Source organism: Folsomia candida, unplaced genomic scaffold (genome assembly GCF_002217175.1).
Source record: "Folsomia candida strain VU population unplaced genomic scaffold, ASM221717v1 Fcan01_Sc002, whole genome shotgun sequence".
NCBI lineage: Eukaryota > Metazoa > Arthropoda > Collembola > Entomobryomorpha > Isotomidae > Folsomia > Folsomia candida.
The window spans coordinates 19,234,557-19,259,549 of NW_019091194.1; the positions used below are offsets into that span (position 1 = coordinate 19,234,557).

Below are 24,993 nucleotides of genomic sequence, written 5' to 3' on the forward strand. Positions count from 1 at the left end.
ATACAAGTCCACCAGCGTTTTTCACTTTATTTTAAAAAGTAAAGTAGTAAACCTAAAAACATGTTCATTTTTGTACTTTTTGTACAAACTGCAAATTGCATGCTTGATCTTTTAAGTGTCTCTGAACACGAAGGACAAATGTTGGTACTTTTCTCGCTCTCCACTCCACACCAATGTATTGGCGACTGACTACTTATTTCATTATATAGGAAATTCTTTCTATCATCTATTTACCATTTTATGACCACAGATACACGTACGTACTCGAGTAGAGCGTTTTTTTATTAGCGAAATAAGCCATGTAATAATGACTGAATGGTCTTTTCACCTGAAATCAGGACGCTAAGCTATAGAATGAATAATAGATTGGAAGATGTCACTTGTTGCAAAATCTTCTTGCCTGTACTCAAAGCCAGGCTTGTGTACCATTCAAGAATTTGGTCTCGTGTTCTATTTGCTTACTCAAGATAGAATTATTTGTCACATTGCGCATTGTTTATATGATGAATGAGATGTGGTCGTGTTGTGTCGTCTCTGTGCTGAAACGGTGCATTTAAATTTACATGAAAATGTATTTGCTAATTTTTTTGGCAAGTCTGAAAAAAAATTATTCTACTTTAATAAATGAGTGTTTCTGTTTCTGTCCACCTGTTTTTAACATCCTATTTATTTTATAGGCAGAGCTACTACTCCATATGCTAAATTCCGTCTATTAGAACAGGGTTTTAGAGGAACAGGGGTAAAGCTACGTAAACATTTATTCAGTGAGATTCTAGTCCCCCAAATTCACTTATGGATGTTGTAATTGGTTTAGTTTTTGGATTTTGCCATCCTGCTGGATGAAATTTAGTAGATGTATAGTTATTCATCCATTCAGCGAAATGGTGGTCTCCTCGTTTTGTGTGGCTCTTGCTCTTGGGATTAATTTGGCTCTTCTTCCTTTTGTTTGGTGGCCGTTGTTGTTTAGTTGTCTCATCTTGTTCACTTAATGCTTCTGCTGCTGGTTTGTGGTTTGATTTAGTTTCACATTCACATTCCATTTGTTCCGTTGGCTTTTATGGTTGTTAGCAAATGCATCAACTCTGGGGGCTGAGGTTTTAAGCTTTTGTTCTCAGACCTTCGTCATTATTATTGCACAGATGAACTCTGAGTAGACGGAGGCTGAAACAATGGGGAAATTAATTCGCATCACTTGCAAACATGACAACAACTGAGATCACATCAAATCTGGTTAACGAGATAAGTGGTGCCCACGTTGGACCGCAAGAAGACACTAAATAAATTGTAATTTGGGTTTCCTTCACTTATGTACGTATGCAGACAGCAGTATGTAACCACGTGAGCTGAAAGACGCCTTGGTTTCATCAGGGCTCCGGAAATAATTAAGCCAAGAGCCACGGTTGACGGTGTGAATTCCTTCAGTAGGCGAATGAATGACATGGCAAATGTTAAGTATTGACATAACTGTTATGAAACTTATTAGCTATTTTCGAGTAGAACACCACCATAATCTGTTCAGTGGTGGTGGTGCTAATGGGTGTAGCAGTGTTGCATTTTGAAGTTTGTTCGTGTCAACCTCTTAACACGGTGCTCTGCCTGAAATTCAGCAGACTCTAGATGACGAGCTGAATTGTACCACACTCTTTCTTTAATACATGTTTTAAGACTATTGACGTATTCCTCAATCCAATTTCTGACCCAATGCGCCACACGCAGTTTTGTTCTTCATCATCACGGTGTCACTCCCAAATGTTGGTCTACTTTATACGCATTGTACTTATTCACAAAGCAGGCCATCCGCAAAAGACGTGCAGTTTTCCAAGAAACTTGGACGAACAATAAACGGTTACAATAATATAAATGATGACTTGATCTGATTATTACTTTTTTTCAATGGAGTCGAACCATTCTTCTCGCTATCCAGAAGGCATCATTGTTTGATTTAAATTATTTGCCATACAAGAAATTCCGATTGACACTTGAGTTTATGACACGAGTTCCGTTATGTTTATCGCCCATCATGAAATATGCAGTAGTCTCCTATATTACAGGGAGGCAAGGAAGAAAGAGAGGGGAAGAGGTTATCGCGAACGGTTATCATACCTAGTTTGGGTGGGTTGTCCACTGTCAAGGAAAACCGTTATTTCCTTTCACAATCGAGTCAAGTAGTAGTCGGCTTTTACGGGCAATGAATTTGACAATTTTTACAAAGAAAGTTTTTTCTTCTGTCGGTTCCATCCAACAACATGAACTGATCGTAATATCGTAATAATATCGGTCCAATACCAACTTGGGAAGCAGGCAGGCGACATAAAACGCGAGGTACTTATGTACGAGTACGGTGCACCGATGTTTTTATGACTCGATTTGAATAAGAAGACGCATCTGTTGCACTTTTTTTTAATTTGAGACTGCCTCCTGTATCATTCCTTTTAGCAGGTGGCCTGGCTTGCAGATGAACAAGCACAAGGCAGGAGGTAAGCTAATGGTAGTGTCATCTTTTTGTTGTTGTTTAGGATTGAATTAAGGTTAATTGCTATTATAAATATACATCCCAGCGACGTTAGCAGAGACCCATCGCTAATCCCAACCCGATACGTACACCTTATTGAAACCTATTTATAAAAAATGGGTAATTAGATGTAACTGTGCTTTTGTTCTGCTGGTATTTCGGAATCCATGTCACTCGCTCCTTGTTAAATATATTTAGTGCTCAATGCCACTCGTTGCAAATTATTGTGTCGTCGTGAGGGGTAATATTTACTACGGATCAATCAGACAAGGACAATGGTTCCATGTTATGAAATTAGCCCTAAAAATTATTACTCCATAAATAACAATCTGTAGTAAATGCTGACGAGGAATAATTATTTGTGAAGAAACGCTCGCTAGCATAATCATCGAGATAATTGAGAAAATCGGTTAGTCTCTCGATGGACCCTGCCGTTTTAGGCTGATTGAATTTCATTGATCTACAAATTGTCATGCAAAGCAAGATTTCTTCAGGATCTTCATTTGAACGGCTGCCAGTTCGGTTCGTCTACTTCTCGGAGGTGCAGCAGCTCAGAGTCTTAATATTTTTTGGCAGTAATTAATAGGTACGCAATTTATGTGTACAGGAGTGACTTGGTAAATTCAATTCGTTAAGTGCAAGCTGTATACATATTTATTTTGGCTGTTTGTATATCTAATGAGAATTACGTGAAAGTATTTAACAATGAAGAAACCACTCCAAATTACGTCATCGAGGAAGATGAGGTTAGAATATTTTATTATTAGCCGTGCATATATTACTGTACTCAAAGTGTGGTTTGAGCCAACTCGACAACAGGGCATGTAGTTTGATGACTGGTTATACTACATGCCACCAGAAATTTATAAGGTTGCTTGGTGTCCATCCATATGATGACCATGTAGCGAGCAGATAAGTCACTGATAAAACCCATCCATCTTTTCGCGAGGATGAGAGTACATGATTAATTAATTTTAATAGTGCCAGTGTGTGGTTTATACGATATTTGATAAGTTTCATTCAAGAACTTCTTCCTAATTTTATAATGGCTCAGAAAACTCAACATTTTGAAGTGAAAATTTCTGGAGGGGGGCACAAGCCACTGCCTCCACTGCCACATCGGGTGAGGACAGGTGTGGTGATTCATCCTCAGGTAAATACTTGGCGATTTTGTTATAAATGATTTATTAATTTCTCGATACGCGATGAAATCGTTACGTGCGCGCATCACTATTATGATTAGGATAAGGACTTATTTTTTAATATGTGCCGTATTATATGTTAACGGAAATATGGAATGAGCAAAATGAATGGGTCCAAAAATAATACCGATCAAAGACCAAATATTGAGTCTGAAGAAATGTTATGGTGGTATTGATTTATTTTCTCGACATATTCGCTTGGTGGGTGAGATTATTAAAAGTTTATTAATCACAGTGAATTGTTCATTGTTGTTGCGGAGTCGTGGCGTGGTCTGAGTACATGTCAAAATACGCAATTAATCAACATGTTTCACTTTTCAACTCAAACTCAACACCAGCTAAAGTCATAGCCAGTCAAGTGTTTTTGCTTCTTCTTCCTTCTTCTTCAAGTCTTGCATGTTTGAGCAGACCTGATGCTGGTCATATACCCTCCTCGTGTAAATAAACCAGACTCACTTTTTACCAACTTTTCTTTTAAAATCATGACTTGCTTATGGTTTATGCATGTTGTTCTTGGCCGGTGTCACCATCATCATTTGACTGCATGACACTTAATTTTTCTAGTCACAGTTTAATTAAAGAATAACGAAATTGTCGCCTCTAATTTGAAACCACAAACAAAAGAAACGAACAAATGAAGTACGTCCAAACTAATAACTTTGGTGGGTCATTTGTTCAAATGCCAGTCAACCTTTTGAGTTTGGAATAATTTCGTGGTTCTTGAGGTGCGTTTGGAAAGTTTCTGTTGTTTCCGATTCAAAAGTTCAATTAAACAGCTTTCTGCGGTTCTGGTTTCAATCACAACTCTGCATAATTCTGCCACGAACGACCACAGCACTAAAATCATACATGTATCATTAGCCTGAGGAGGAGATAAGGGATATTTATACGTATTTCTGGTTGACAAAAGTATGCATTGAGAACGAGCATGAGAATTTTTGCGGATGAAATAGCACCAAAACAATTTGAGATTTTCACTCGATAATTCTACCGCATCCAGTAGTGATAAGATTTAAGTTGATTTGGTTCATTAATCATTTAGACGAGTTTGGTAAATTAGTTAGTCAGACACAGGAAAGTTGGTTGCTAATAATCTACTCTCTAGTTCAATTATGATGATTATTAGATTTTAACCCAACCAGTGGGATACATTTAAATACTAAATAGAACAAATGCAAGAGAGCATGCATGCATGGGTTCCACAGCAGCAGTGATAAATACGTACGTAGATAGATGGATGGGGAGATGAGATACTCGTAGAAACAAGTCAAGACACAAAATGTTATCTTACTTATTGTGAAGATGTGATAGTTTATTAAGTGCAGATAAACATGTCATTTTTTATTTGCAGTAGTAGTGCAGTTTGCCAATTGAACTGGCAACCATTCACAATCTGACTAAAAAATGAACTAGATTCTATTCAAGGATTTAGAAATTACTGGTTTGTGGCTGTGATTGTTCTTGATGTTCTTGGGATGGATGGCTGACTGTGTTGTTAGTACAAGAAGTGTACATACATACGCAGATAATTGAGGACTTCTTATGTTTTATCAATTTAATCAAGAATACATGGGACGACTAGTTGAAAACTCTACTCTGCAATTGTCTGGCGTTCTATCATGCACCAGTTTAAATACTATTAAGCTCCATAATAATAACCCAAACAGAATGTGTGCTTTGCGGAATTGAAAAATGTTTTCTTAATCAATTGCATGAGAAGATAAGATGATGATTGTAATAATAATGCATAGTTGGTTATCTATGTAGTGAGAAATTGAAACAAACACGGGTGAGTAAATTATGTGGTCACTTCTGATTCGAGATGCACATTTTTCATCCCACTATTTAACTTTTCAAGTTCAAGAGCATTGCTGATAATGACTTGAAAATAATAATAGTGGTGGCTAGATTTTTTTACCTCTTTTTTTCATTACACCGGGTGTCATTTTATTTTGCAGGGTTTTTGCGAAAGTAAGAATTCTCAAGATATTATCTCGATCATCAGCCTCAGATGTGTCATTCAGTGCTGCACAAAGTACTGGTTAGTTAGTTAGTAGCACGTTGTTGGTCGCAGTGGATTTTATCTCTGCAACATTTCACTTTATATCAAAACACTAGGCATGTGAGCTTGACCACACGACTAGGACTACCTTTTGTGTTGTTGGTTGTGTTAATGTTACCACAAGTGATAATGACAGCATCAACGACGTTCCTACTAATGAGAAAGTAGGTAATTGCTGGTGTATTCATGTGAGAAATTTCTTTGCCACTGCCCCTACTTTTTTTCCTACCAGAGAGGAATCATTTGCCTCAGTTATTTATTTGTTGGTCCAAAACTTGGATGAATTCTGTCTCAATTCAGGGTTGGATATGAAATAAACATCTTTTAACCGAGATTCAACTCCTTGTGAATAAAAGTCAACGAGAGTGACCTCATTTTGGATTAGTGAGAGATGCTGTGATGTGACTTGTCTCTCATGCTGCTGGTTGGACTTGATAATTGATAATGGCAAAGTGATGCATTTACTTGGCTTCTTGTTGCTGCTGGTAGTTTACACCGGGGCATCTTCTACATACATATGTACTTATGCACATATAATAAACTGCAAACTGTCGTGAGTAAAAGTTTGTCCGCGTTACAAAGTTTGTTCACATTTTTAAACATTTTTTTTCTTATAAAATTGAGACAAGAAAGTTTTCTTAAAAGGATTTTTCCAACGACACGACAATTTAATATTTCGAACATTTGAAATTACCAAATATTGCTCAGACATTCGAGCTAGAAATTCACACGGATTTTGTAATATTACCACTATTATCGTAGGTACTTGTCTCCATTAGGTTTTTATGATGTTAATCTTGTCACGTTGTGACTCGCCATAATTCTACAAAGAAGAAAATAAAGAGCCATTTTGATTTCTCCGACTGGGTGAAATATTGAAAATTTGGGGGTTTCACTTGAATTATACAGGCAGACAAGTTGCATTACCACGATGCGCACCCCATATTTATTATTATAGATCCAAACTACAGATTATGCGTAGAAATGTCAGACAAAGCTAGAACATTTTACTTGAGAGTGAATTAAATTTCTACTGATTTTATTGATAACCCCAGCCATAGTGGATTTTAAAGTAGTTTGTATCCATAAAATTGCATTCATGCATTTGAAAATGCAAGGCAAAAGGCAATGACTCTACTTTGCGTCTACCCCAACCAACACGTTGCCACAGACTTGCACAACTTATCACGATCCAACCATCCATTTGGAATGTAATGTAAAACCGCAAAAAGATTTTTGCATGGGCCAACCATCGCACAAACGTACGTGGCCCAAGAAGATTGATTCACTTTACTCAGCCAGTTCAGCAAGGACTAACCGCAGTGTTTTCTAATGTTGAGACAACTTGCCATCACACCATCCAAGCAATTTTAATGGAGAGACGAATTCCCTTTGCGGTTTCTTTTATCTCTTATCAGTAGCCAATTTAACCTGAATTTGGAATTTTAATCGTCTTGTTACATTACCCGTATTTTCGTCCTCAGCGTACTTGTCCCCGTCGTGTGGGAATTGTAACGTTGTTGTTGACTCTGCCATTGTCAAACCAGAAATAATTAGACTCCCATTTTTTCTATTTATTTTGCACATGCTGATTTAACGTACATAAAATTTAGAGCATTGAAGTTTTATCCTGTCCTATACATGCCTACATACATGAGTACGTATGTAAGTACATCTTTATGCACGTACTCATTTTATTACGTATCATCACACTCGTCGTGGGTCTAAAGAGTTTTTAGTTTAATGTTTTCCTTTGTTTATTTATTCAGTTTCACTAGAATTCGCAACAACATTACTGCAATATTGCGTATCGATAATTTTGCTATATCATGCCTGACAAGGACACCAGAACGAATGCGTTGTTTTCTGTCCGTGAATGAGCCAAGCAAAAGTTTGAGAAACTGTCATCTCCAAAGTTATTTATTGTTGTGCACATATTCGGCATAACTTAAAGGTAGTTTTATGGGTGCCTGTAATAATGCCTCACCAACTATTCCCTGCTCCTCCATACGTACATATCTTTGCCACAGAGTAATAATCCTGTTCACAACAATTCAAGGAGAGGAGATCGAGAGAGAGAAGTGAATTTTACAAATTAGTGAGTGAATTGAATGTACAAAATTGGACATAACATTAACATATCATGCGACGAGGGTCGCATGCATGCTTATGGCAATTGGTCTAAAACAACAATGGGATACATGTATACGTATGCATTCTTCGTGTCGTCGTCGTCGTTGTCGTTGTCAGGTAAGGGGAACCAAGTGAATTGAGACGAAGGCAAATGGTCGACAAATTCCATTTCTAAAATTATGTGAACTTCCTATCTTAATTCGTGGAGAGAGAGAGAACAAATTATTCAAGAGTGTTACCTGTCCATTCTGTTATATCGAATTTAATGAAGTTGATTGAGTGTGACTCAAATTTGCAAATGATTGAGGAGGATGGAATATTTTTATTTCTGTACTTTCGCCTTGACATTTGTATAGCTTTATTAGATTGAGAAACTTATGGCACCACCACCACCACCTGTTGTTCTGTGAAATCCTGCAGAAATGGAAATCATTCTATTTCTCCTATCCTCCAAAGAATCAATTTAAATTTTAACGTTGGTTCCTTCTTGCTCCGCATTGTTGCTGTGTTATTCCTCCCTCCCTCTCCCATTCAAGAATCAAAACCTATAGCAATTCAAAATCAATTATACGCTCCTGAAGAAAGTAAGACATGAGTTGAATCGTGAATGAAGGAATAAATGAAAATGAAGCAATGAAAATTAACGCGTACGACTACTCCTGCCTGCCAGGAAGGATTTCATGCCGTTCTGAATAGGAAATAAAATACTCAGACTAAATGGAACAATGCCTCACGATTATTTGGAGGTGAAGGCAGTGTAAAAGTACAGGCGGCTTTTTTTCTCCTTTTTACATCAAACTCAATCAATAATTCGCTGATTTAATCAACTGAATTGTAAACTGTGTCTCACTCACTCAGCAACAACTTAAATAAACCGTCGCAAACGCGCATACGGAAGTAGCTTCAGACGTACTTCACCCCAAACGGTCCCACCACAACTCGGGAACACTTAATTTCACTCTATTTCACCTATAGATTAATTTTTTGTAAAAATCTCATTTTGCCCCGACCACACCCCCTGGCGACGAGGGGGTGTGGAACAACTCGGGAACACTTAATTTCACTTAATTTCACTTAATTTCATTTAATTTCACTCAATTTCACCTAATTTTACCCATAGATTAAATTGCACTAAAAATCTCATTTTGCCCCAACCACACCCCCTGGCGCCGAGGGGGTGTGGCACAACTCCGGAACACATAATTTTACTCTATTTCACCTATAGATTAAATTGCACTAAAAATCTCATTTTGCCCCAACCGGGGAAACACTCAATTTCACTTAATTTCACTTAATTTCATTTAATTTCACTCAATTTCACTTAATTTTACCCATGGAATAAATTGCACTAAAAATCTCATTTTGCCCCAACCACACCCCCTGGGGCCGAGGGGGTGTGGCACAATCGGGGAAGCACTTAATTTCACTTAATTTCACTTAATTTCATTTAATTTCACTCAATTTCACCTAATTTTACCCATAGATTAAATTGCACTAAAAATCTCATTTTGCCCCAACCACACCCCCTGGCGCCGAGGGGGTGTGGCACAACTCCGGAACACATAATTTTACTCTATTTCACCTATAGATTAAATTGCACTAAAAATCTCATTTTGCCCCGACCACACCCCCTGTCGCCAAAGGGGGTGTGGTCCGGTTGCCCCCAAAAGTTGATAGGATCCTCCCCCTGGGGTCCTATGTATGATGGCGAAAACCGATTTCGATTATCTCGATCCGTTCTCCTGATATCCTGCTGACAGACAGACGGACAGACAGACGGACAGACAGACAGACAGACAGACAAAGTCTTCACATAAAGTAGCTGAAGCTACTTAATAAGTTGACGAATCCAACAAGTTCACTTTCTTCTCCTCTTCCATCCTGCCAAAATAATTTCAATCGATTAGTAAAACGAGGTTAATTTATTTGATGTGCTATAGCGATTTGCATTGTTTGGTTGAATGAGTAGAGTTAACGAGATATCCCAAAAGTGGGCATGTTGTGGTGATTTTAATGCTAAAGAAAGGCTAATTTCGAGATGATGCATGCATACAGCACGGAGCAACGTCCAATCTGTCACTTTCAATTTTAGGCACTATCTCTGTTCCTCCGCTTGACAAGAAGAAGACGCAATTATGGGAGTTGCAAGAATTTGCTGCATCTAATAAGTTGGTTGGCTGGTTGGTTGGTGAAGAAGAGGGATTTAATTGGATGACAATTTATTCCGTCGTTTTTTATTATTCAGTGTCTCTGACCATAATGCTGAGATTCTGATGGTGGTAATCTGATAACAGTGGAATCTTCCCTGTTTGAACATTGAACTTGCAATTTTGCCATGTTTTTTTTTGCTCCTGTAGGACAGCTCAATTTCTCATATTCTCCTGGGTGCACAATTATATAAATAAAATTGTCATTATTATTCTGCTACTCTCCATCGTTATCGTTGGACGAGTAATGGGTTGCTGATGCTGTTTTGAATTAAATGGACAAACTCTTAACTTCCCAAGAATAGACGTGTATTAAGACGTGTTACAGATTTGTCTCGAATTCTACTTACTTTTAGCAGAAAAAGGGAAAAGAGAAATTATTGTCTGAACAATACATAAAATACTCTGTCGTACCCAACAAGATGACAATTTCCGTATATTTTCCGTCGTGGTAGGTGAGACGAGTTACGTCCCATCTGAACCATTTAATATTATAAATACTTACTTAATAAATCACAAATACTTACCGTCTATATTGTCGCAGTGACATTTATGCATGTTATTTATGAATTGCGACACATGAGAAATGATTTATTGAAGGCTCACCATGTCACAGAGAATTCCACCACCATTGATTAACATCATTTTATTTTCATTTCTGCAACTTTATTCGATAACACCAAAAGATAAAAAAGATGTACGATTGATTATACAGTATTTAGTTGCAAGTCTTACGAGGAAAGTGCATCAGCTTCTTCCTTTTTTAAGTCAACTCGTTTGTCATTGCTCAAGGTATTACGTTGTTTTTTTCGTCGTATGTGTACACATGTAGGTATGTACATATGTACACATGCAGTAGTAATGGTTGTCATTAGGTGAGCTTGGCCTGTGCAGTAAAAGCTATGTGATATCCTGTTCATGACGAATTGTTTTTGGTGCAAGGCGTCAACGTTGTATTTTCGAAAAATAAATGCAATACTAAAAGTGCAAGGAAACAGGATAAGGAGAAGAATAAAAATTATTTACCGTGAAGCAGCAGTCCAACTCGATAATCTTGAAATTTTACGAGGTTATGTATACCATGGCAGCGAATGGATGGCAATTAATGACTCTGAGAGTAGAATTAAACATTTGTTGATGCCAGCCAGCCAACTAGATGATGAAGAAGAAGAATGATGATCACTCACTATGCCGTAATACTTACCATTTGTTTATTTATAATTGCAGTAGCAGCTTCTAGTTAGCTTAGAGTGTAATAAACACTAATTGTAAAAAAATGCGGATGGAAGAAGAGACGATCACTTATCTTGTTTTTGCCTGCTACCTCATTTCATTTCTTTTATTAAGCTCAACAATCATAAAAGAAAGAGCAGATCGTTGCATTTTACATGTAAGCACGAGGACAGGAGAGAAATAATAAATTTTCCTAGTTTAAAAATTGATGGCGTTGTTGTATATTAATAATGTCGACTAACTATCAGCCACAGGAGTTGATTGGGTTTGCTTGATTTATACGAATTATTACGCAATTCGTAACTGATTAAAAATTATTGTCGGAGAGAGGTGAAAAAATTATGTGCGCGGCATGGTTGTTTGAGCTCGCACAGATTTTACTAATTCGCAAATACGTGCCGTAATAATTTTGGAGTCCTATTAGATACCTTCAATTTAATAAGTAGCTCTTTTTGGTTATAATTGGCGAGCTCATGCTGTGATGGGATTTGTTGGAGTGTTTTATGACATTTCTTGCCTATGTTGAGGGTATATGCACAACAGATAACAAGCAAGCATAATATTCAATATAGTCTTAATGGCTGCTTAAAGCGAAACATATTTTCAGACGATGTGCGTAGTGATTGATTATTCTTTATCTGCGTAATCAGCGTAATAATGACGAGTTCGACTCTTTTTACCAATAAGTAATAGTTTGTCTTTAAAATGAGTTGCAAATGACACCGAGATGTCATTGGTCTTTCTGTTTCGTCACGTCACGAAAGAGAATACAGGAACCATTTGCATTTTTGGACAACTCATCCCGATCGGCATATATTAACACGTTAGAATTATGTACATGTCGAATATGCAAGTATAAGTAATACAAATATATATGCAAGCAATGAAATTATAGACGACGCTGGGACTACGCGAATCTTGAGTAGACAAGAGAAACGTCCACACCATTCCCGTGTTTGAGCCCATTTAAGGCGACAGCGACAAAACAATGAAGCTGTGTTCGTACTTTTCCAATGTCGAAAGGATTTAAATAGATGAATTTGTAAAAGTCAGACGCAGAGTAAACTTGACAGAGAAATCGACTAAAAATGGGCTGCAGTCTGTTATGGTCAATGAGAGAGATGGGGTAATTGTCACTTTAGCCTAAACACCAACATTTATTGTTTTATTGTTTAATCTCTTTAGGACCATTTTTTATATCGTCGTCGTCGTCATCATCATCTGTCAATCGTGCAAGGTTTTTGCCAATTTATTTAAACTTATGACGACGGCCAGACGGCGTACAAGAAATTGAACTCATTTTACCTCTACGTAGAAAAAGTTATAAAATTTGTGTCATGCATGCACACGAGTTTTTTAAGAGCCGCTTAATTTTCATAGTTTCATTGCAGACTAAAAAGTCTTACAATGTTCCATGTTACTAATCTCTCTCTTGTAGTTTTCAGGACAAACAGTTGGTTTTTGTCGTGAAATTATTACACCATGTTATTACACACACTTGTTCTTTGCACTTTAGCTCGGAGCGGACATAATATTTGTCTGCTTCTGCGAATTCACGTCTCCTCTCCCAGACAGTCTGGCTTTTCTTTGGAAAGGTGCAAAGTTAAAAGCCATAAATTTCAGACATTATTACAGTCTTATACGATTATAAGACTTTGCAAGTAATTGTTTCTTTGCCTTCGTTGGATTAGCCAGGGTCAAATTACTCACTTTACACTTACCATTCAGTTTTGAAATCTACTCACTCTCTCATTCTCTACTAACTGCGGAAAATCTACGACACAAAATACTGCAAAAACTACTAGCTGCTTAAGAACCACTTATTTAGTAAAGAAGTAGCCAAATTATGCCCATACATACGTAGTACTTTTAAGAGAATAGGGGAAATAAAGATTCGAAACCATTATGAATGACTTACATAAAAAATATTTGGATAGTGAGAAACATTTTATCAAAATGGTTTGATATTCAATTTTAGCATAAAATTCGTCCCAATTATAGAGACGGACATAGCGAAACAAAAAATGAATGGCTTCCATTACACCCTTGTAAAATATATTTCCCTTCAGATAACAAACCAGTAGTGATAACACACCACCACCACCACCACCTAATTGGAGGTTAAGTTAATTAGATGTCGAATTTGCGAAGGTATTTTACAGCAATCATAATAATATCTGACTCAGCAGAAGCAGGTTGGACGTATTGCTCAAATATTAGTAAAAGGTAGGTAGGTTCCACCACCACGTGCTTGTTAGGCGAGGTGATTACTAATAAGTAATGTTGGACTTTTTTCTACTAAAAAAGGGTGGACATGGGACCAAATCAAAATCAATTTATATATTTGCCTTCACAGTAAACAACTTCATTAGATTTTGAACCATGATGCCAGAGCTAATGTTGTTCTTATTGATTGTGTTTTGCTCATTTGATACGTTGTTTTTTACCTGCCACTCACTCACTCGGCTCGAGTTATTCATCATACCGTGTGTGCATTTGGACGCTACTGTTGGAGTCATTTTAATTTCTGCAGTTTCATAGCATTCCTCCCGTTGGTGTGAGTATACATGCATTCACACATGATAGATGGTCATTTGAACGGCCAATGGTACATAAGCGTGAGTAAGTGCAAAAACTATTTAGCTGGTAGATAGTAGTAGTCGAATGGTTTGCTTGTCTTGTCAAGATCACTGCAGGAGGGTCGCGATGAATACTGCAACAAATGGTTAATGGCCACATTAAATAGGCCAATGTTTCTAACTGTGTAGATCGTATGTGTATGTGTGCAAAGGAAATGTGGTGTCCGTCCTTTTACTTATTCCTCTGATCAGTGGACACTCGATTTGAAACTTTACTTTATCTGCGTGTGAGGACATCATCCTCGCTATTATTAATCTACTCTAGTACCAGTAGCAAAAATGCACGTGTTTTTCTTGACAGAAGGCAACCAACCAACGTAGCAGTGTGTGTAAGTAAAATCAAGTTATGGAACCAAAAAGATGCAATCAATAAATAGTTAGTTAGCAGCTGTTAGCAATTTCAATTCTTGCAAAAGTTTGTAGCACATCATTTACGAAAGTATGCGTTCATGTCGTTAAAAATATTGTTCTAATAATGGTTGGGCTTTGTCAGGTATTGAAGTGGTAACTAACGCGAATAATTTGATGACCAGGATGGATGATGGATTATGACCAACTGCACCAGAGGCTTGAGCTTTGTTGAAATGTTCAAATATAAAATGAACCTACTTTTACCACAATAAACCATCATGCCCTTAATCCCTTGTTTCCGCAACTGTTTAAAGGATTATAGTCACTCGTACTCTCAGAATTAGTGGATTTAATAAGGCTGATGATGATTGCGAAAGATAAAATCTGATTTAGTCAAAGTTCTAAATTAGTGGAAATTTAGAAATGCGATAAATTTAAAGCAGATGACGTTATTTTCATAATAAGTTGATTATTTAACACAGATTTACTTACTTACTTACTTATTCAACTTTGGGCCAGACTTGTGTTCCATTTTGTAAATTGCATGTCACAGGAACCTCGTCATAGGTGGTGCCCAGATAATTATATCCTGATTCGTCTTGCAAATTACAAATTAGTGTAAATTTTAGGACAAGATTATTTACGTTTTACGTATGCAGCAGCCCCGCCACGGCGTTTGACGGTCGCCCACTAAATTGTTCCGCTGGGTGACAAACTAAATAAGTGATACGTAGAACCGCAGCTAAATTGTTGTTGTTGCTGCTGCATTTTTATTTCTCGAATATTATTATATGCGAACCTTCCAAATGTTTATTCATGCAAATGAAAAAAGGTGCTTTCTTAGTGTAATGTTTTAACGACGCTACTTCGTTAGCTGCACACTCCCCGTGTGTATGAGCACATTCAACTTTAGCCATGATTTAAAATTAAGAATATCTACATTATGCATCACCGGCTTACTTTGGGTAGATTTAAATTTTTGGTGACGTTGGAAAATGCGAGTTTAAATCCGTTTAACCCTCATGTTGAAGAAATCATTGGATTCATCTGAAATTGAATGGACATTCAGTTTACATTTTTGCATTACAAAAAGAAACAACGATTCTGATTTTTTTTACTCCACAAGTAGAGCAAGAGAATTGTTGGCAACTTGCATGGTTTATTTAGTAATGTTGAATGTATGACGATTACACTGCTTTGTGTTGAAGTGCGTTAACTAGATACTTATGTATTCGTGTATGTTACTGAGATCTGGTTTTATTGCTCGTTCATCAGTATTCGCAAAAAAGTTAGAATAATTGCAGTCCATAAATAGAACAATAACAATGTGGCTCGACAAACTTGAGCCGTTATTATTATTCATTCTCATATTTCTTACATGGTTGGCAAGAACCAAGAATAAAGTTGTAAGTTTGGGTTTATTTGCATACATTTTCTTTAATGGTGTTGGTTTAAGAAGCCAAAGACATGGTTGACAATTGATGTCCCTTTCTCTTAATATCACCAATTTGTAATATCTTCTCCTGATAAGCGGTGTATACTCCTCAGTCAGTTTGTTTTCTCTAAATTTAGCGCCATGTTACCACTACTTCAGTGGCTACTTAAATTTGCATTTGCCTTTATGACAATTGATGCCATCGACACTCACGTTTAACCCCATTTTCAATCAACAATTACGTACATCACATTAGCATCTCAATTTTATTGGCAAGGCAGAATTTCAAGTTCGATTTTCTGATCTACTCTATCGAACGAAACATGCATTTATCGAGTTTCAATTCGGCTTGTTACCTTTAATGACTGGTTGCTGCGTCGCATGTTTCTCGTGTAGATGAGCCATAACCGCAGCCAGCTATGCATGTACGAAGGGTGGAATAGAATATCAAATCGTGTTGATCAATGTTGATGGAAAAGAAAGTGATTTGATTCCTCGCAGCAACGTTGGAAATGTGGCACGACGACGACGACCAAGATTGTTTCAAGAGAAGAGGAATATGCTTACGAGGAGAGGATTCTGTGAACGTGCGATTATAACGTGCAGATCGGTTTTGTATACTTCCACTAGTCGTGAACTGGTTAGGGTACTCTCGTAAATGAATGTTGCCTTGTTTCACGAATTTGTTTAAACTGCAAAATATTTGCATTTATACGTTATCATCGAATATATTTTCGCGTACTTACATGTTTATTATAAATGTAGTGACAGGAGGGGAAGAGTACTGCATATTTTGATGCAAACACGTGTGCACTACTGATAATTAATTGACCATTGATTCCTTATAATGATCAATAACATTGCATATGCATGCAATTACAGAATTTTATGTATGAGCTTAATCAGCCTCCTATAATTTTATGCAGTGAGTCAATTTCATATTTTTGGAAAATAAATTAACTGGGTACTGCACACGAGTTTTCTGAAATTAAAATTCCTCTTTTAATTAACCGAATATTTTCTATGAGCGAGGAATGTACCTGTAATTTTTAACTGAATTTGCATATTTCAAAGGGCAGCGTGTACTTGTATTTCTCTCATTTACAATGTTTTACCTTTTGGATGTAGCTTTACGAGGATGCATTTAAAATGACACATTTTCATGCTTTAAATAGTAGTCAGTCAGTGGCAGCAGTAATCCAGCAGTTGTACATGAAGGGACGACGGTCATATAGTGATAAAGTAGCTTAAGAAACTGTTCAGCAATGGCAGGGGAGTGATTAGCGATTAATTGTTATTGGAATCGCCCAACCCATCTTTCTCTCGTCCGGGAGAGACGACAACCGACAATCATATGAATCTTAAACCTTCATTAAAATGCGCAACACGGAATTCCATTATGAATCCTAGCATCTCATCAGTAATTTTGAGGCGTTCTTCTCGCCAACGCAACGCAACGCAATGCTTCTCGTCTTCTGTTTTTCTTTGTGCAACATTCCTCCAAATTCTTCATGGTGTTTTTGATGGTTAGATAACAAAACAGTTTCTAATCACGTAAAGCCTTCCGTTTCACAGCCAGCCCATAAACCTGCACCGTATTCCTCTCTCCTTAAAACACCTCTGCATATCTACCCCCGCCGTACTCAGTCGTCATCTTCCTCTTCTTATTTTACATCTTCGGCGGCGTCCCTGTCACTCGCAGTCAGTCAGTGCTAACTAAGCCGAAAACTTTTCGAGAGAAGCGTGCTCAAATTTTACAAGTCTAATCGAAAGTCCGAACAAGTTTCAGATTTACAGCCAGAAATTAGCCACGAAATCAAAACGAATCGTCTCGAAAATGACGAAATGACCCTCATTTCCCCAAAGTGTTGGGGGAAACCTTCTCTCGTCTGCTCTACTAAAAGAGCCAGAGTACAAAAATTATTAAATAATGATCTGAATTCACTTGCGTGTGTGTTCTCATGCTGATCTTTGCTGAGATTTAAATTAATTGCGATCATATATTACAGCATTAATCACATGTTATGGAGTCTACATCGTATCACGTGTCATGCGCTTTTCTTGACAGAGCTTTATAGCTGTTGTCTCTCTAAAAGCCCTTTTAATTTTGTTCATTTTTTGTCTGGTCATGCCCTTCAGCGTTTGGAGCGGACGGATTGCAACACACACTCTTTGCCTGCCTGCCTGAGTCTCCCTTCCAAGTACACTTTGCATATGTACGTACACAATTTCCACGAAAAAAAGATGAATGAATCGAAACGCTTCCAAATTATGAAATGCTTTTAGAAAAAATCCTAAAATGGTTCTACATGCACGTGAAGAGTGAGTAGGTTCCTTTACGATATTAAACATGTGGAGAGAGAGAGAGGAATCTCATATTGTTGGTGTGACATACATACTTACTTGGATGAATTTTGTTCATTTTTGAGACATACTTTAGCACGCCTTGCCCACCACCTGACTGCTACAAATACTGCATAGACCCATACAAATTATGTACAATCTCCTCCTTGTCTTCTTGTCTCGGTCGCCTGCTAAATTAAAGCCGACGCACATAGAAGGAATTCCTTTGTACCGACTAATTTTGTGAACTGCACTTAATTTTCGAAAGTACAATTAAATATTCAACTAAGTTTCCCTTTCTATCATTTCAGCATTTAGACATTTTGCACAAAAATTGCCCTGACTGGCGTAATGCAGACTCGAGATAAAATTATTATTGTCTTCAACACGACCACCTCACAGACAACGACGGACAGACGGATTAATTTCAAAATGGAGTTAAACATGTAATACGAGCGTATGAAAGCTTTTTGACAGTTTGCTGTCATTCTGTTTGCATTTATTTAACAGAAACAAACCGTCTATTACTTACTCCCTGCTTTACGACGAGAGCTGTCGAGTGAAACCACTGTTTTCCACGGGTTTGGTTATTGTAGAATTTTATTTAATTTGCACAGAGCCAACCTTTACGTGGTTTCCGGTCTGTCGGCGTATGCAGCAGGTTCTAAGGATTGCGTCTCGTTTTATGATGAGACATTTGTTTGTTTAGAAGAAACTTTAAACACCGGTGTCAACGATGTATGGTGCAAATTGATTTCGTTATTTTTAACTTGCATGCCGTAATATCTTTTCAGGCTATATTTAGAATGTGGAGGTGCAAGATGGGTGGCGAATCTTTGTGGTGTTCTCAATTTATTCGTAAAAATTGATTACGCCCTAGCGTAACAAATGACAACCTTCTTTACTTGCTTAACTGTATTTTAAATTTCCGTTGGAAATGGAAATTTGTTCACTCATCAGTAAAATGAAATAAATATGTTATGCGATTTACAAGAAAATACGCATTAGAATCTTGCTAAACTCCTTCTCAGCATAATCTTACCGTTTACGCACTATTACTCGTCTGGTTTATGAAATAAAAGTCGATGAAGTACAGACCTGGACGATAAGGAAAGTGACTTCTCATAACAAACCAAGTTTTAAACTTGTACTTAATTTCGCTTCATTTGTCTTTAAGCGTTTTCTGTCAAGTGCAGCACGTTTTTGTTCCTTTTTTGATAAACTGGTTAAAAAGTAAAATTTCTTGTTCGTATCTGCACAGATTACGCCCGTTTATCAGCATAATTTAACCCACAGTCAATGAAGATAACACCACGATTTGTTTGCTTGAGGCCTTTCGATTCTTTATGCTCTTCTCTCTGCTGGATCTTGATTTTGGTGTTCAACCCCAAACTCATTTTTGTTGACTGGGATCAAAGGATTTTTTAACCATATTTGCATATTATTTGCCCACTATTACGATTTAATACTCTGATTCACCTCCTCATCCCATCTCATCCAAAAAAAAGTACATGATTCACGAATTACAAAAGTGAAGTGAAATTGTGGCAAGTGAAGGTTCTCAGAGGAAGAAGACGACGAGTTGTGCAGATTTTGTTGAAGATAGCACCACAACAACAACGCCGTCTCATTAATCTTATTCAGTTGTGACAAGAAGAAAGCACAACCCGAGGAAACGCGAATAAATGAACCACTTTTGCCTTACTTTAGTCTGAGGAGGAGGAGGAGGAAGAACGACAGGCTTTCTTTCAGAGGTGTTTTAAGCACAAAATAAGTTGAGCAGAAGGAAGATTGTTTATTACTCGGCCTGTCCGTTGAACAGGTAGACAACGTGCGTTTCTTTTCTTTCGATTACAGTCAGTCAGTCAGAGCCTTAAGGGAATTTATTCATTCATGCTTTCATTCACTCACTCACTCACTCACTCACGTATGTGCGATACCACGTGACTTGGAATTCCTTCTCATACACGCATATATTTGCAACCTTAATTTATAACAATACAGAAAACGGGCCAAATTTGTCAAGTCAATAACATAAACTAAACTATGAATTGAAAGTCCTTTGTTCTTTTGTGAACAGTTGTTACTTACTTGGATTCTAGTTAACTTCACATTGCAACCAAGGAATTGAAATAGTGATTGAGTGACGTAATTAGAATAAAATCTACTTTAGATGCGTACTCAGTCGTAAAAATAGGCATGACTGAACGAAAGTGAATTTCTTTCTTTCTTTAATTTCAACTCAATAATTTATGATTAAGAGAGTTTTAATTTGAATGGTCGACCCCAGAGGCGGAGAGGAGAGGTTACGTATTTGCTGCATATTTTAATTTCCCGTTATACATCGACACACAAAGCAAATATTCTCAAATGTACGAAATTCTACCATGCATAAGTAAATGGTATGATTTTTAATACGTGTACTTAAGCAATTATTAATACTCGTTGTCTCATCTTGGTCCAAGGATGAAACTGATAAATGATCCCGTGGCTTTATTGATGATCACTATTCACTCAGATGCGAGAAACGTGAAAAGTAAAACCATGCTGGTACCCGATGAATGAATGACGGTATTATTTCCCTCCAGCACTTTTTACAAGTTATTGTCTGTCTGTCCGCAATCTGCATTTGTCTCATTGCCACCTCCGTGATTGGTGATCTTCTCGGCCAGACTTTGTGTGGTCTCTCTCATCACCAACAATCAACATGCTGTGTTATGATGATGGTGATCATTACATTATTCTACATTCGGGTGAATTTTTTTCCGTAATAAATGACTTATTGCATTCCTTTCGAGTTTAGTTATAACAGTCAACAGTAAATATTTTCCTCAACAATTCAACCATGCAATCCCGTTTCATTTCTGCTCACAATTTTTCATTCAATAATATCCGAACCGAATTTCCTTTACAAAACTTGGTTATATACGTTATTGCTTTGTGCTCCGTGGTACTCACTGAATGTTGCAGGACGCAGTTAATCTCCGCTGCTTAAAGATGGTACGAGATAAATTTTTCTTATTTGCCGAATGAAATGAAGCATTTGTTATGCCAGAAGATTAGATGAGTTTCGAGATGTTGGTCACATGTACGAAGAGGAGGAATCGAATATGAGTACGGCAGCAGTTCAGTCAGATGATAATAATAAAAAAGTACAGGACATGTGGATTCTCTCTCTCCTGCGGACTAAAATGATACCGCAAGTGATGTGATTCCATTGACGGCAAAAAAAAATCTACGAGCAGAAGCACCTGCTTTTTCACCTGCAATTTTTGACGTTTCAAATCTTTAAGTACAAACGGTACTTATAATATCGTATCGTCATTTCATTACATCACTCTCTTTGTTGCGCTGACTTGTCTCTTATCTGCTGTGTGTGTGCATTCATGGGATAAGAAGAGTAGTAGTACGCGTACAAAAAACACTTTAAAGTAGTGTCAATAAATGCGGTAGTTTTTGAGAAGAGATTGTATATTGCTTTCTTACGTAGGACATAATTGCAGTTGTTGATAATCTGTAAAAGAGATGACTGAGATATCGCAATTAAGTAGAGGGGAAAAAATATATACAATAATTGCTTTCTAGTTTTCGCAACTAGTGGGAAAATAAATTATTTCCTAGAAGGCGTTAAATTTTTATTTATGACGTTGTGTCTCCTCGAGTCGGGAAAGCGATGCATCATCACTTGGTTGTAATCCACTAATCTAATCAGACTGAGATGGGAACCACCCACCCAGTAAGAAATGCGATGTGACGACTCCGTTGCCTCACCATTGTTGAGGAGAAGAGGAGTGAATGGAAAAAAAACTGCAGACATAATGGCAAGCAATAGTTTTGTGTGTCTTTTGCCTGCACATGCCGTTACTTGTATTAATACACCTCTTATCTAGTCTCGACCACCAGACTGATCTCGTCCCAACGTAACTAACAACACCTATCTCAATCAGCGACAAGAAGTAAAATAAAATATAAATGGTAATGAATCCCAAAAATAGTCACAGCCTCAATGAACCAAACCCACACGACTTATAGCATCACAGCAATTTATCTGTTACGGGACTGCCTGACTGACTGACTGACGCCAACTTGGACGATGTTAACACTGCTAATCAAATATGTATACGGAAATCATATCTACCAGCATTTTCTTGTACGGGACGTTGTCTTAGGAGATTTGCTGATTTGCAAATGAAACGTTATACATATTTTTGTAGTGGAAACAGTAATGATGCAGAATGCAATGACGAATTATTGTCGTAAATTTTAACCCTTTTGCTATTTGTCCTGGGTGAGTTCAAATTAACGTTTTGTAGGTTTACAAGCGATAAGTCATTAAATTGGCTTGGTCCTATTTATTTGGAGAGTTCATCTTAAGCAAAGTTTTCCTTGTGTCAAGTTTAACATTGCATTTTTTGTGTAATAATAAGTCTTAGAATTACTTTATGTTCGTTGCGGTCGCAGCAATAGAGCTGACGACAAATGAATAATGCTGGTTTAGTTAGACTTGTAGAGCAATAAAATCAATAACTAAACCCATTATTGAAACCGTATCTCACTCGCTAAATTGATGGCTTACATGCACGATGTAAGTAGGAAAAAATAAATGCTGTTGTTGATGGTGGATAGTTTGACAACCGGATTAAATGAGTCGTAAATTATTCTAGTAAATTGCATTCAAAGGCGAACTAAATCTCTCGAGTCGGATTTAATTGTTCAGCATATTCAAATGTTGGAAAGCATAACTAAACAGTGCCTAGTTGGTGCTGGCAAGGTCACAAGGTGACTTTTGAGAGTGCATAGAAAAACACGAAATCATTACGATTGGTGACATCTCAAGATTATGTTTGGATCTTTCATTCCTCAACTATTGATTTCTAGCGACCAATGATTTCGTCAAAGTCACTTGTTCCAAATAAAAATAAATGCAGTGACTCTCATGATTGTTGCTTACATATCAATCAACTTTCAAAGCGTGGGCATTACACGTATCGTAGATAACGCATAACATAATGTAACGATAGATTTCAGATGTGTTGCCGTGAATTTATTCGTTGTTGAATTCGACGTCATTTATTTATTGCGAGAGACCACCCTGATCTCAATTACGTTTGTGATTGAAGTAGTAACAGATAGTGTGTTGGTATTTATTTGATGATTCAACAACCGGATGAAACTAATTGTGATTTGTTTGTTTGTTTGTTTGACAGATTCAGAACCTGGTGAATCAACTATTTTCGGCCTCGTCCACAATAAAGGATGCCACTTCTAGTACAGACTCTGGTATTCAATTGGGGTCTGAGAGTCTGTCGTCCTGTGACACACCTGTTGGTGACTCCACCACAGACACTGGCGACTCGGACTGTGAAAATGATGGCGAAACTATAAATACAGCGAGACAGGTGAGATTAATTAAAATATTTACTTGAGTGAGAGAGAAGATGAATTCGCAGATGGAGGTGGTTCTCCATTAGTCGTAATTAGAAATTCTGTAATCCATTTTTGATAAGGAGTCCTAAGAATGGTTGTCCTTCCTACTTGTATTTTTGTCGTCATATCTCACGTTCTGTTATTATGACTGGTCAAGCAGTACATAGATTTGTCTGCTATTTAGTCAGTATTTACCAGGAGATGAATATGCTGAAAGTTGGTAGACGGAAAATGATTTATACCAAAATTGCTCCAAGTCACACACATGCACTTGAGGCAAGGTCTGGTAAAACAACGTATTGAGATCTCTACTGTGGGGAAGAAAAGTATGAGTGAGATTTGACGGGTGCATTGATATGGTGGTCGCGTAGTACAAAGGAGTACGTCTGGGGCTATACCGGGAAATGTTTCCTTCGATGGAGACCGGGGTCACCAAATTTTTGCACTATACCGTTATTTCTCATTCCTACACTACATTCTCGTTAACCACCTTATTGTTGCATTGGCGAGTCAGCAAACACCTTTTTTTGCTGATTTTCGATGACGGCCGTACACACATCTAATAATGATTCATCTGATTCAAGTTGAGGAATACGACTCATGCCTCAAGAATGATAATCACAGGTTTTCGAAGAGTAGTTTATTATTGTGTATGTATGATTTGGGAAGAAATCTCAGAAATCTCTCAACGAGCGAGTTCTTTGTTTTGGAATTTTTTTTCTGACTGGCCTCTACATGGATCAATAATGAAAATGCTTATATATTTGTACATTTGCAACTCTGTTGCAAAGTGATGATGATAGTTATTCATCTAATGAACGTACCTTGATTCACCATGAATCAAAATTATTTTTGCTGGAATGCGAATAATAGCTTCACGGAACTAATAAGTAGTATTATTACATTCTTGACGAGTCACAAGTTTCTAAAAAACAACGAATTAAACTGCTACACGAACGATGTACATCCTCACCTGAAAATCCTTAAAGTTAAACATAATGAACACAAAAATACGGCTCGTCGTGAGCCTGCATCGTCAAGTCGATCACCACCCCTGAATTCATGACATGATGAAATTAACAAGTATCACGGTCACTTTTTATCCCGTTGATGGTATTGTTATCCATGTATCTACTTTACCGTAGACAAAAAGCTCTCCCTCATCCGTATTCTTGCCAACAACAAGCAGCCTGTCAAATGGATAGTCATACTAATTAATTAGTTTTTAACTAATTTTACATCATTTTCTTCCCTCTTCAACTATCGATGGACACCGTTCAAGCATAAATTATTGTGATTAGGAAGGTTTACTAACAGCCTAAAATCATAGCCTGACTTTTACAACTGCTTATTGTCTCCCCTAATGCGAGTACTACTGTGGCTGGTGAGGAGTGGAAATAATAATGAATGATTTAGTGCACTTTACGCCATTTATTATCATTCCGTCTG

At 37.3% G+C, this 24,993-nt stretch overlaps 1 protein-coding gene across 1 annotated transcript in view; it reads left to right on the forward strand.

The window, feature by feature from the left end:
- Positions 1-24,993, forward strand: part of LOC110843999 (uncharacterized protein DDB_G0283357) — a 49,001-nt gene that overhangs the window by 15,218 nt on the left and 8,790 nt on the right. Inside the window, exon 3 of the mRNA XM_035847396.1 lies at positions 23,325-23,516. Within this exon, the coding sequence (XP_035703289.1) occupies positions 23,325-23,516 (192 nt within the window). The remainder of the gene's footprint in view (positions 1-23,324; positions 23,517-24,993) is intronic.